The 14,795-nt window shown below is 36.1% G+C and overlaps 1 protein-coding gene across 2 annotated transcripts in view; it reads right to left on the bottom strand.

The window, feature by feature from the left end:
- The window catches only part of SERPINI1 (serpin family I member 1), an 89,705-nt gene that overhangs the window by 9,248 nt on the left and 65,662 nt on the right, over nt 1-14,795 (bottom strand). For both annotated transcript variants that reach the window (XM_063620438.1, XM_063620439.1), the window contains exon 6: nt 8,692-8,789. In XM_063620438.1, the coding sequence (XP_063476508.1) occupies nt 8,692-8,789 (98 nt within the window). The remainder of the gene's footprint in view (nt 1-8,691; nt 8,790-14,795) is intronic.

The following is a 14,795-nucleotide window of genomic DNA, read 5'->3' as shown; positions in this document are numbered from 1 at the left end:
ATCTAAAGTAGATGTTCCAAGAAAATTGACAACAGCAGCAGAGAGGGAAAAAGTGCAAAGGCCACATACATGCTAAAAGACTTCAAAATCTGATTGAGTAAAAGAGTAAGGAGAATGGGATCCAGCAGACTAGTGCTGTTGTATTTATTTCAGAGAAAGCAAAACAAAGATTGAATGCAACATTTGGATTCCCGTATCATGATTAATTGCTACATGAGGGATAGCAAATGTCTGCACCTGTAAATGAGACCTTAGGACAATCAACCTTCAGAAAAACACCATCCCATTGGACACATAAGTAGAAGAAAATGGACAAATAAGAAGGCCGAGCATGGTGGCTCATACCTGCAATCCCAACACTTTGGGAGGTTGAGGCGGGTGGATCACTTGAGGTTAGGAGTTCAAGAGCAGCCTGGCCCACATGGTGAAACCCAGTCTCTAAGAAAAGTATAAGAATTAGCCTGGTGTGGTGGTGCGCACCTGTAATAGCAGCTACTAAGGAGGCTGAGGCCAGAGAATTGCTTGAACCCAGGAGGTGGAGGTTGCAGTGAGCCAAGATTGTGCCACTGCACTCCAGCCTGAGTGACAGAGTAAGACTCCATCTCACAAAAAAGAAAAAAGAAATCACATCACAGGTACTAAGGGGAAAAAAAGAAAATGAGGCCTTTTTTTCTTGAGACAAACTTCAAGCAGTCTCATTAAAATAAAATATAAGCAGAAAGTGGTCTAAGCAAGCATGTGTCTGCAGCCACAAAATCTTAGAAGTAGATCAGGTCATGCAGAGAAACAGGCAATGTCACGCAGTAGACAATCAAGACCATCTTTCCTGCTAGGCCATACACTCTTCAAGGCCTGGACTTTGCCTGTTCTACTTATCCACAATACCTTGCACACTGCCAGGTACCAGGTATGCACTCAGATATTTGATGAATTGAATCAGAATGCAAAGGGATATTAAGGAGATTTACACTGATGAGCTTGTCTTGTTGGTTAGAGAAAAGTTAGCTATTCTCTCAATCAATCAAGCAAAGGCAAATAGTTTTTTGTTTTTAAATCTGCTGGCACCAAGCAGCCTTCTCCTTCTGGCCACAGCAGACAGTGCTGCCAAATGACTGGTCCTACTTTCCTCCAGGCAGCATGAGGCCAGGATTTTTACAATGGATGAGATGGGAACAGGGCCAGTAAACCCTAGGTTCCCCCAGAGAAAAACTGGGCAATAATTCAAGCTCTTCTGAAAAAAGCAGGGCAAGACTACAAAGGCATTCATTCAGTCACTTAGTAAATATTTATTCAGTACCCACTACATATGAGGTATTGTGCAGGGCTGCAAAGGCTCTCAGTATCTGAGATTAACATCATGCTTTCAGGATGGCCATCATGCAAGTGTAGGCCACTACTTCCTCTGTGGCACTGTTCCTAAATTCAGCCAATTTAAATAGATTTCTGCGTCATCAACGGCATGCTCAAAATAACAAAATGACGAGAGTATTATAACAGAACCCTAGCATACCAAAAGTGTCTCTGTGCTTTAGTTGCCAAAATATTTTTAGCTTCAGCCCCACCCATGAAATTTATAAAAGTTCCTAGAATTTGAGTTCTCTTACCATAGGAATAATGTTTCTTTGTTTGCTTTTCTGGATAGATTTGTTACAAAACCAGCAAACATTCATTTATTGGTTCATTCATTCATTCATTCATTCGTTCATTCATGTGCTGAGCACCTACTATGAGCCAGATGCACCAGGTATACTATGATGAACTAAATAATTCCTTCCTAATGAGAGGAAAGCAGACATCAAATAAGAGAACAATAAAAAAGCGAATCAATAAATGACTACAATTTCAGGGTATAGTAAGTATAACTAAGCTAACAAGATAAGGTGATATGTTGCTTAGTGACTGAGGCAGCAAAGAGGAGCTACTTGACACAGGTTATTCAGAAAGGTGGGTCTGAGAGGGCAAATCTTAGCTGAGACTGAAGGAATACAAAGGAGCCAGCCACTGGAAGAAATAAAGGGAGAGTATTTCAGATGGAGGGAAAAGCTAGTGCAGAGGTGTGATTAAGGACCCAAAGAAGGGGCTGTGTGGCTGCAGTGGGGAGGGCAGGAAGTATGAGAGAAGTCCCCAATGCTTGTAGCCAGGTGGGGTACAGTGACATTTACTCACAGCACTCACCCACTCAGTATCTACACTGTCCCCCACCCCCCAAATTCTCTTCTGTGTTCTGGGGACAGAAAGATGTCTACGCTTTTGAATAGCCCTTAGCTCAGAGACAAATATGTAAACAAATAGTCTAGGAGACAATGAAACATGTGCTAACAGAGGTGTGTGCAAAGTGCTACCAGATTCCAGATAAGGAAAAGTAAACGATTTAGGAAGGAAGAGGAATGTCAGGTCAAGCTTCTCTGATGTGTCGACCTTTCAGCTTGCTCTTAAACAATTAGTAAGAGTGAAAAGTCAGAGAAGGCAAGAAGGACATTCCAAGCAGAAGATTCTATTTGTAAAGTGAGAGAAACTTTACATCCCCAGTGGGGATCTCTTGAAGGTCCAGTTGGAGCCTGAGCTATGAGGAGGTTGGGGAATAGGAGAGGACATAATTTTAAGAGCTTTGACGATGATGCTAGAGAGCCTGGATTTGTCCAGAAGTAATGGGACGCAACGCTTTGATTTTAGAAGATAGCTGTGGCAGCTGCTGTGCAGGGTGAATCAGATAAGCAAACAGCTGGGGGCAGGAAGATGAACTTTGTTAGCTGCTGCAATAATCCAGGCAAGAAAGTAGAATTGGAATTATGGCAATGAGAGAAATAGAGCCTTGTAGTTTACAGGTGCAAGGAGAAAGAACAAACAAGGGCAGGGGGTAAGACTAGGTCCAGCATAAATCAACAGCACTTGAGTCTGACCTGAATATGGCTTTTGGTGTGTCTTCTTAATTCCTTTATTTTATTGGCTCCTTTATTAAAGCTTGTACTTGATGCTGAAGGATTTAGTACTCTCTTTCTTCTTCCCCTTACACCTTCCAAGAGGATTATCTATTAATCCAAATGCTGACAGTCATCCATTTCCATTACAAAAATAGACCTTCTCTATAACAGGATCCTCACTGCAAGTAGATGAGCATTTTAAATAGAGCCTGAGAAGAAAATGATTCTCAGTATTTTCTATAATCCATGTTTATTGTATGAGGCTTTACTGTGTTTTATGTTAATGGAATTTACCAACAAAAGCAATGGACATCAAATTAAAATAAAAAATAAATGCAGTAAATATTGAGCATCTCATTTTATTCATTTCTTCATTCAATAGGTGCTAAGCAGAAAGCACACTGCTGGGCACCATAGGACACACATGTAAGAATCAATCTTGGAGGGTTTAAATTCTGGCAGGGAATATTAGACACATAAATAACAATAATATGAGATAAAATGAGATATGTGCCATAAAGAAAGGCACAAGGTATCATGAATTTAAGAAGGAATGATTACTTCTGGTTGGTGTAGTCATGATGCCTTGATGAAATTGGGGATATTAAAGCTGAGGTTCAGTACAGGAGATTTTTCTTGTGGAAGAGACTTCACAAAGGCAGAGAGCTGGGGACAGGAGACACAGAGTGAGTACTTAGTTTGGCTGGTCAGGAGTTGTGTATATGGAATCAACCAGAGTGAAGCCTGGTCTCAATGCCCCGCTGAGCAGCGGATGTGGCACAGCCAACTGAAGGCCGGCTTTGAACAGGAACTGGAACGATCTAAGAGTAAGTTTTTAAGGCGATTAATCTTGGCAGTGGTAGATAAAATAGATTAGATTGGAGAGAGATTGGAAACTGTTTAGAAGGCTATTGAAATAGTCTACAGCAGCAGTAATGAGAGTCTCAAATAAGAGTGGATGCCATGGAATAAAAAATGAAAGAGTGGACTTGAGAGGTCTTAGCAAAAGATCTCAAGTCACTCCGTTTTTCCAGAAGCAAAAGAAAGCAAAGCAGGTTTTATTTTTCCATACTGCTAAATCACGTATGCTATTTTTGAAGAAAGATACAATTTTATCACATAATTTAAGAAAGTAACAGTATAACAATACTACTGAATTATTCTCTGGGTGATTTCAAATTTACTAATTAATTCTATTACTAATGACTTTTTTTTTTTTTAATAAGAAACAAGGTCTCATTATGTTGCTCAGGCTGGTTTTGAACTCCTGGACTGTCCTGCCTAGGCCTCTCAAAGTGTTGGAATTAAGGCATGAACCACTGTGCCTGGCCTATTAATGATATTCTTAAAAAGTTTTTTCTAATTTTTAAGTAACAATTTTAATTAAAAAAGCAATACATATACAAGGTAAAATTCCAAACACTACAGAGCAGTATATGAAACGAAAACTGCTCTTTCATCTAAAGTCTCTGTCCCGTATTCCAGAGGCAACTGCTGTTATCACTTTCTAAGATATTGTTCAAATATTTTCTAGTCATTTAAAAGCCTATATACATACATATATTGTTCTCTATCTTTTAATTTCTCTTCTTTTTCTTTTTTTTTTTAGCCATTTCATATGCTTGACTCCTCTGTCTTTTGACCTAATATGTTCCCATTCTGCCTTTTAATTTTTTTTTCTTCTCTGTTTCCACATGCTTTCTCCAGTATAGGATTTCTCAGCCTTTTCACTACTGACATTTTTGGCTGGATAATCCTTTGTTGTGGAGGAGCTCTCCTGGGCATTGCAGATGTTAGGAAGAATTCCTGGCCTCTTTGCCCAGATCCAAAATCTGGGCAAAGAAAATTTTTCTGGAAAGAATTCAGCATTCTAGATGCCAATAAAAACACTGATGTTTCATGGAAGGAGATCAAAATAGCAACATTAACAGGGGTCTGGAAGAAGTTGATTCTGACTTTTATAACTGACAGTTTCAAAATTTCACTGAAGGAAGTAACTGTGGATGTGGTAGAAACAGCAAGAGAACTTGAATTAGAAGTGAACCCTGAAGATGTGACTAGATTGCTGCTATCTCATGATCAAATTTAAATGGATGAGGAGTTGCTTCACAGGGATGAACAAAGAAAGTGGTTTCTTGAGATGAGATCTACTCCTGGTGAAGATGCTGTGAACATTGTTGAAATGACAACAAAGGACTTAAACTCTTACAGAAACTTAGTTGATAAAGCAGTGGTAGGGTTTGAGAGGACTGACTCCAATTTTGAAAGAAGTTGTACTGTGGGTAAAATGCTATCAACAGCATTGCATGATACAGAGAAATTGTTCACGGAAAGAAGAGTACATGGATACAGCAAACTTCATTGTTGTCTTATTTTAAGAAATTGCCACAGCCACTCCATCCTTCAGCAACCACCACCCTGGTCTATTAGAAACCATCAATATCAAGGCATGATTCTCCACCAACAAAAAGCTTATGATTCACTGATGGCTCAGATGATCATTAGCATTTTTCAGCAATAAAGTATTTTTACATTAAGCTATGTGCCTTACTTTTTCAGACATAATGTCTTTGTACCTTTAATAGACTATGGTATAGTGTAAACATAACTTTTATATGCACTGAGAAACAAAAAATTCATGTGACTCATTTTATTGGAATATTCACTTTAGTGCAGTGGTATGGAGCCAAACCTGTAATATACTGAGGTAAGCCTTTATATATCCTAAACACCGTGAGATTCTCATTAAAGTAGAAACAAAATGCATGCAAATAATTTTCCTGGGTATTTATGGGGGTTATGAAGAGTTATAGACATTAATCATCAAGGTTATGTTATTTGGAGAGGAAAAAACTAGACATATGAAAATGATACCAACCTTACAAAGCAGAGCATATGGTGCTCAAATAAATGGTGAAGAGGCAAATGCTATTGAATTTAGAGGAAACAAGGAGGCAAGTTTTATAATTAAAACAATAATTTTTGAATGAATGATTCATAAATTAATGTGTGTGTGCATGCTGTGGGGAATGTAAGGGCATATTGGTTAGGGTGGATGGCATACTGGAGCTGCTTAGACTCTGGCAAAACTAATAATATAATAATGAAAGAATTCCCACTGAAAGACTGGGAAGTTTGCTTTAGATCTTTTATCAAGTGATCCTGAAAACCTGAATGGGGTGGTATTTGAGAACGGCAAATCCAGGATTTTTTACTTATGTTTAAGGGGGCAAATAGTCCTTATACCATATGTAATGTGGGGCCAAATAAACCTCTTGTCTTCTTCCCCTCATCCTTTTTACCCTTAAGTGAACATTTACTATGTGTCAACTATATGTCAGTTCTTTACAAGGTACCAGGAATACAACTGTGAGTAGGACACACAGAAGGATTCAATTCTCATGGAAGTTTTGATCAAACAAACAGATACTTTGCATATAGAATGTATGAATTCTCTGGAAGATATTTCCAATCTCTAAACCATCTGTATTCATAATGCATATTTATGGTCTATTGTCTCTGTCTCTGTAAAGGCAATTAAATATTACCTTATAAACCTTCCAAATATGTTAGAAATTATAAGCTACACTGACCACAATAATTGATTTGCCACTGCAGTGCTACTCCGTCAGGACTGAGAGGCAGCAGCTATTCTATTTGTTTGAAATAACTTCCTAGACGTTTGGGTGAGACAGTGAGGAATTACTAATCAAACTGAAAATAGAGCCACGTGAAGAAAGTACAATGTAATTATCCAGTTGGAATTTGGCCAGTATGTTAAGACAGATTTCTCTCAATTCCTAAAGAAGAGAGAATGACAATGTTAAATTATGCTAAGCTTCAGCCATGAATATATTTCTGACTCAGGTACAGATCCCACATTATTTTTTGAATCTCTACCAGTCCTACATTTTTGATAACCCCACTGAAGAGTTCAGAGCCCTAGGAGCTTGGATATAAGCCATGAAAACATTTACTCAGGGAAAAGCTCATTTCTCTTATGTGGACAGGAACATTTATATAGTAGACATTTAGAAAAGCTCTATTAGTGTTTAGGGCTGTAAGCTCTCTGAACGAGGGGTAGAAGTTGTACCAAATACATTAGTATCAACTCATTGCTAGAAGCTGAGTGCTGTTTAGAAAACAACATGTTCAATCCTAAATCTGGGAGGACAAAGGCTTTTTTCATCACAGACACATTGAGAATTTCTCGAAAGCTATTAATATGACCCCCCCAAACTGTTTCTCTCTCACACACACCTACATGTATATGTGCAGATGCATTGTGTGCACACATTTATATGCAATTTCAAGGGTTGGAGGGCATCAGCTTCTCTGAATTCAGTCTATGGGCCCTCACACTCCAGGTTTAGAAGCTATAGTTTGGTCAGCTTGATTCTCTATAGGCTGCTGCTTCAGGCTAAGAAAACTAAATTCTCTCCTTTAACACAAGAACTGCTAAGGAATCTATTATCTCAGTGCTATTTGGAAATTTGGGTTAAATAATTTGCATATAAAGAGGCCTTACATGTTGAGTTTCTTTTATCTTAATATATATCTATCTTTATCTCATCAGAAAACAGATTGTATTTTTATTTTCTCTCTTCCAAGGAAATGATAAAAATAATCCTTATATAACTTATTTACTCAGTCTTAAGTTCATTGTTGCCTTTTTTTGATGGCAAATTTCTTGGGGTTAGCTACTTAAAAATACTTCCAAAATTATTCTACAAATTATAAATGCTTTAACATTGCTAATATTTTGTGATTTTTTTTAACTCTGAAAAAAAATAGGGTATTTGAATCAAATAATTCAATTGGATTTTTTTCTTGGGATATTTAAAATAAATTACTAGACACTCCAATGTGCCAGGTATACTTTGAAGTTACTTCTTTAAAACCACTGTTTATTTATTTATTTATTATTATTACTATTTTTTGAGACAGAGTTTCGCTGTTGTTGCCCAGGCTGGAGTACAATGGCGCAATCTCAGCTCACTGCAACCTCTGCCTCCTGAGTTCAAGCAATTATCCTGCCTCAGCCTCCCGAGTAGCTAGGATTACAGGCACCCACCACCATGTGTGGCTAATTTTTTGTATTTTTAGTAGAGATTGGGTTTCACTATGTTGGCCAGGTTGGTCTCGAACTTCTGACCTCAGGTGATCCACCCACCTCGGCCTCCCAAAGTACTGAGATTACAGGCATGAGCCACTATGCCCAGCCCACTGTTTATTTATTTTTTTATTAAAGAATTAGAACATGTTTATACCATCTCACTGGGTATTCTTTATTCTTTTAAAAAGGATCTTTGGTCTAGCTCTCACAGCAGTCACTCATTTATCCTCTCTTCTTTCTTTCTTACATGATTTACTACAATGGGACATATTGAGATAGTCAATCAACACGTTTATTATCTATTCTACAAGGTATTATGTCAGATGGGATGGGGAATCCAAAGATGTTTAAGACAGGTCTTCCGGAGAATATAATCTATTGTCAAAGATATGGTATGAACCAGATAATATAAACTTAATGTTAAGACTGTACCTATAGTTTTGCTTGTACAGGTTAAATATATTTCATGCTAGATTTATTTGGCAAGTGGTAACTATATTTTACCCCAGAACTCCATAGTAAATAGAGGATTTAACATCATCTATTAAAATAGATGATTAAAATAGATAAAATAGAGGATTTTATCATAAATAAAGAGCATTTAATAAAGCTCTTATGGAATAACATTTTTAAAAATTTGTGTTTATTTCTTACCAGAGAGGCCTGTCAAATTTGCATCTTTGATGAAAATTTCAGTTATTCCAAGAGCCTTCAAAACATCTTTTAAATCAATTTCCTGTTCCACTGTGAACCTGGAGAACACATAGGGAGAAAAATATTTAGTTACAGCATCTTGTTACCTGGAACAAGAACAAAGTGTTAGATATGTGGATATTTAAAGTCTGCTTTATGGAGAGTAAATTATGCTAAAACTGGCTTTTGACTGCAATTAGCATTTGATTGAACATGGAAAAATAGGTGGCGTCAAAGAGATTGACATAACAAAATAGAATTTAAACACATAAATAGGAAAATATATGATATAGACACAAAACTATAATATATGGTACAACAAATGAGTTTTGAGATCAAGTATCATTACCATATGATTACTTAGTATCATAGTATTGAGTAAAACTTGTAAATGAGTAGCTTTCAAAATCCTTTGACCTAGTAGTAATATATTTGATTTTTTTAAAAGCTGGAGATGACTAATCATACATTTACCTCGGTTATTTCATTCTCTTCTTAGTATCCTGGTCAATTTATGTTCCTTTCCCTCTGCCACTATGCAACTCCCACCCACATCAATGCCATGGACAAGGTTAAATTAGACCCAAATTCTGTTTTACAATAAATACATTTAGCATTTCAGCTCCCTACAACTCAGAGAAAGCAAAAATAAAACGCACTACATTAAAAAATGTATGTTTATGGTTATAGTGATCTCTAAAACATAAACCTGTTCTCATGATATCATCACACAAAAACCTATTAATCAATGGAGAGTGAGTTAAATATTATATCTTAAAAACCATGTGCTTTTACACTGAAGAATTTTTTTTTTTACTTTAAGTTCTGAGATACATGTGCAAAACATACAGGTTTGTTACATAGGTATACATGTGTCATGGTGGTTTACTGTACTTATCAACCCATCATCTAAGTTTTAAGCTCCACATGCATTAGGTATTTTACCTAATGCTCTCCCTCCCCTTGCCCCCCACTCCCTCAGACAGGCCCCAAGGTGTGATGTTCCCCTCCCTAAGTCTATGTGTTCTCATTATTCAACTCCAACTTATGAGTGAGAACATCCGGTGCTTAGTTTTCAGCTCCTGTGTTAGTTTGCTGTGGATGATGGTTTCCAGCTTCATCCATGTCCCTGCAAAGGAAATTAACTCATCCTTTTTTATGGCCTCATAGTATTCCATGGCATATATATGCCACATTTTCTTTATCCAGTCTATCATTGATGGACATTTGGGTTGGTTCCAAGTCTTTGCTATTGTAAATAGTGCTTCAATATACATACATGTGAATGTGTCTTGATAATATAATGGTTTGTAATCCTTTGGGTATATACCTAGTAATGGGATTGCTGGGTCAAATGGTATTTCTGGTTTTAGAAAACAGCATGGTACTCCAAAACAGATATATAGAGCAATGGAACGCATCTACAACCATCTGATCTTTGACAAACCTGACAAAAACAAGCAACGGGGAAAGGATTCCCTATTTAATAAATGGTGCTGGGAAAACTGACTAGCCATACGCAGAAAACAGAAACTAGACCCCTTCCTTAACACCTTATACAAAAATTAACTCAAGATGGATTAAAGATTTAAATGTAAAACCTAAAACCGTAAAAATCTTAGAAGAAAACCTAGGCAATACCATTCAGGACACAGGCATGGGCAAAGACTTCATGACTAAAACATCAAAATCAATTGCAACAAAAGCCTAAATTGACAAATGGGATCTAATTAAACTAAAGAGCTTCTGCACAGCAAAAGAAACTATCATCAGAGTGAACAAGCAACCTACAGAATGGGAAAAATTTTTGCAATCTATCCATCTGACAAGGTCTAATATCCAGAATCTACAAAGAACTTAAACAAATTTACAAGAAAAAGCAACCTCATCAAAAATTAGGCAAAGGATATGAACAGACATTTCTCAAAAGAAGACATTTATGCAGCCAGCAAACACACGAAGAAAAGCTCATCATCGCTGGTCGTTAGAGAAATGAAAACAAAAACCACAATGAGATACCATCTCACGTCAGTCGGAATGGTGATTATTAACAAGTCAGGAAACAACAGATGCTAGCGAGGCTGTGGGGACATAGGAATGCCATTACACTGTTGGTGGGAGTGTAAATTAGTATACTTAAGAGTTTTTTTAAACAAAAGAATCATAGGTCTTTATTTTTGTTTTAACTGACCTTATGAATTATTATATATGTGTATCAATTTTGAAAAAATAAAACATTATTTTAAAACAAAATGAAAATAAATATAGTGATCGTAAACAGAATATTAACTTAAAAAATAGTTTCCACAGCAAGCCAAATTGGTCTTAATATGGACTTTTCCCCAAATTAATGAATTGTATCACCAAACTTTCTTGTGAAAGACATGCACCAAGCATGCCTGCATCAAGTAACACATTTTTGTGTGTGTGAGACAGGGTTTCACTCTGTCACCCAGGCTAGAGTGCAGTGGCATGATCACACCTCACTGCAGCCTCGAACCCCCAGGCTCAAGCAATTCTCCTGCCTCAGCCTCCCAAGTAGCTAGGACTACAGATGCACATCACAGCACCTGGCTTTTATTTTTTGTTTTTAATTTGTTTGTATATATGTGGGTCTCGCTTTATTGCTGAGGCCGATCTTGAAATTCTGGTCTAAAGCGATCTTCCTGCCTCAGCCTCCTGAGTAGCTAGGACTACAGACATGAAACACCACGCCTGAAAAAACACATTTTTAAACAAGCAAAGGCATTTATTACTTTTATTTTAAAAGTGAAAACAACTGGTTGGAACAAAATGCTTCACTTTTTCTAAGATGTTGCCTCCTAATTAATACAGATTATAAATATAAAATTTTAGGCCATAGGTTGTTCTCTTAACAGAGATAAGTCCGTGATAGTCAACAAAAAGTTTCATTAGCATCATTTCTAATGTCTGGTTTTAAGGAAAATGAGAAGGAAATGATGGCAGTAAACAAAAGGAATGATTAGTGGAAAACAGTTTAGCAGGTTCACAGTTATGGAAAAATATGATTGACAGATGAGTACATGTATATGAAACAAACTAAACCGAGTGCTAAATTTTATCTAAATTTTGCACTTTGACTTAATATTGTTTATTTTGTTTTCTACTAAAAGCAGGCATTGATTGTGAAGTAGACTTGTTCTATGGTATCCATCTCAAAAAAGGGAATGAGTAAGAAAATACAGAATGTCTTAGACAATACATTCAATGGCTTAAAATATTTATGTATGTATGCGTTTGCTTATTGTTACTATTTATTTTTGAACACTTATGTGGAGCTTAGGATATGCCAGAAACTTGCAAGAATATAAAACAGATATTAATTTAAATATCACCACAACCCTTGAAGCAAGTATTTTTGTTATTCTCAGGTAATAGAAAACACTGAGTAGCAGAAAGATGAAATAACCTGTATAACCAAGGTCATACAGTTAATAAGTGGCAAAGCAGGGCTATGGATCCAGGTGGTATTACAGTTGTCCTGATCCATTTAAAATAAGAAAGAGGAGGAAGATATTAGTAGGGGATTTTTTTTGCTTCTTAAAAGCAGCTTAGATTGTTTCACACTTTAGTGATGAAACACTAGTTAATCAGGTGATGATGAGTGACCGATCCAGGCGAACTTCAGCAAGTTTCTTAATTTCTGAGGCTCAGTTTTGGCACAGGAAAATGGCAATAATAATACCTATTTCATAGCATTGTTGGAAAGATTAAATAAGGTTACATCTTAGGATGGTGCTAGCATGCAGGAGACATTCAATGAGGAGTAGATATCATTAATACCATTTATTATATTGTAGTTATGTATAACATGTCACATTATTATAGATGTTAGGGTGTTGTACGTTTGCATTCCAGTAGTAATTGGTGTAATTTGATTAAATAGCTATATTAATCCCTGCCACCTTAACTGTAAATTAGCCAAATCTATTGTCTTATTTATTCCAATATTTGCAATATCTAGCATAAGACAAACCACATAGGATGCAAATGAAATAAAATCTAGGTGTTTGTAAGACTTTGTTCAAAGTTGAAGATAGGGAGTAAATAATCTCCAGTTGTCCATTCTTTGACTTTTTTAAACATCAAACTATTGAAAAATAGTGATTACTTGTTTATTATTTATTTCCTCTTAATATAAGCTAATATTAATATAAATAATCATTATCTCCCATATATTGAGTCCTTACTATGTTTCAGGCACTATGCAAATCCTTTTATGAATAATATATTATTTAATGATTTCTATTTAAATAACATATTATTTAATGATTTCTATGATGCTGTCGAACAACCCTATGAGATAAGTGTCATTATCTCCTGGCTGCAGAAGGCTAAACTGAAGCTTAAAAGAGCTAAGCAACAAGCAACTTTCTCTAATCACACAGATAATAGATGTAGAATGAGGATATGAACGGGGAGGTCTTTCTGATAGTCAAGCCCCCACATAACTAATCACTATAATTCCAACAACAACTTTTAAAAATAAAAAAAATTAGAAGTAGATTTTACATTTCATAAATTATAAACATTAAAAGCCATGACACTGCTTTTATAAAGCCAAAGGGCACGCCTGTTTTAATAAAGGCATACAATGTAATTTCTGCATTTGCAACTTTCTACCTGCATAAGTTGAAGAGGCATATGGAGGGTAGAGGTTTGAAGACCTGCAGAACAAGTGTTAGAAAATAACAAATATCTCCTAGGTAGGAGACTATAACACATATAAGGATTAAAAACCCAATCATACCCTTTGTAGAAAAATCTAATGAAAAGCACTCATGTTAATAAACAAAATCAGGGCCGGGTGCGGTGGCCCACGCCTGTAATCCCAGCACTTTGGGAGGCTGAGGCAGGTGGATCACCTGAGGTCAGGAGTTCGAGACCAGCCTGGCCAATATGGCAAAAACCCATCTCTACTAAAAACACAAAAATTAGCTGGACATGGTGGCACGTGCCTGTAATCCCAGGTACTTGGGTAGCTGAGGCAGGAGAATGGCTTTTGAACCTGGGAGGTGAAGGTTGCAGTGCTCTTGCAGAGCCAAGATCGTGCCATTGCATTCCAGCCTGGGTGACAGAACGAGATTCTGTCTAAAAGAAAAACAAAACAAAACAAAACAACAACAAAAAAACAGACGACTTATGTAGTTTTCTTTACAAACATGAAACTAAAATGCTTTATTAATAGGCAATTATTTCAAAATATCAGGATAGTTTCTGGTTACAAAATAGAGAACCACTTCACATCCTTTGATGTCCAACACTCTGATCACAAATGACAAATCTGAGACTACAAAGCCAGAGTAGACTGATACTACACACAGCAAGGTACATCTGCGTCCAAGTATTAAAGTATTTGATGCTGACTTTAGAAAAATCTTTTTATATCTAAGCTATATCAGTAAAGACTCAAAAGGAAGCATATACACTGAAGAGGAGAAAATTCAAAAGAATCAAGTTTAAAAAATTCAATTTAGAGAGAAGTATATATAAAGCAACCTATAAGATTAACACAGCGTAAATACCAGGACTTAAAATGTACACTAAACAAATTACAATAATATTAATAATAGGTAATAATTACATAATGCTTACGCTGTAGCAGATTTTATACTTAAGTGCTTTTTGGGTGTTTTACATAAATATTTTATATATGAAACAAACTATTTTTGCTACCATGGATAAATGGAAGGATCTGGCAATCTTATTTAAATCTTAGAGATGTACAACCATGTATATAAATCTTGTGGTATTTCATTGGATTTGGTAATGGGTACAGCAATCTTAGCTTTTCTTGAATAGATTCTTATATTTTGGATAAGAATACAATTTCAATTCAGCGTCTAATTTCTGTAGAACTTACTGTTAAGTGGGAAAAATTGCTAAAATACAAAAGCAATTTCTTCTTCTGCATGACCCTCCCCTGCAAATATCCTCCCCTTTACCTCTTAAAGACAGCATTTTATATATTTTTATTATTTTAATAATAATCTACAAGAAACTTAAGTTTACAAGAAAAAAACCATCAAAAAGTGGGCAAAGGG

This window comes from Symphalangus syndactylus, chromosome 17, assembly GCF_028878055.3.
Source record: "Symphalangus syndactylus isolate Jambi chromosome 17, NHGRI_mSymSyn1-v2.1_pri, whole genome shotgun sequence".
NCBI classification, from domain to species: Eukaryota; Metazoa; Chordata; class Mammalia; order Primates; family Hylobatidae; genus Symphalangus; species Symphalangus syndactylus.
The sequence above is the reverse complement of the archived record's forward strand: the minus strand, read 5'-3'. Positions and strand labels throughout refer to the sequence as shown.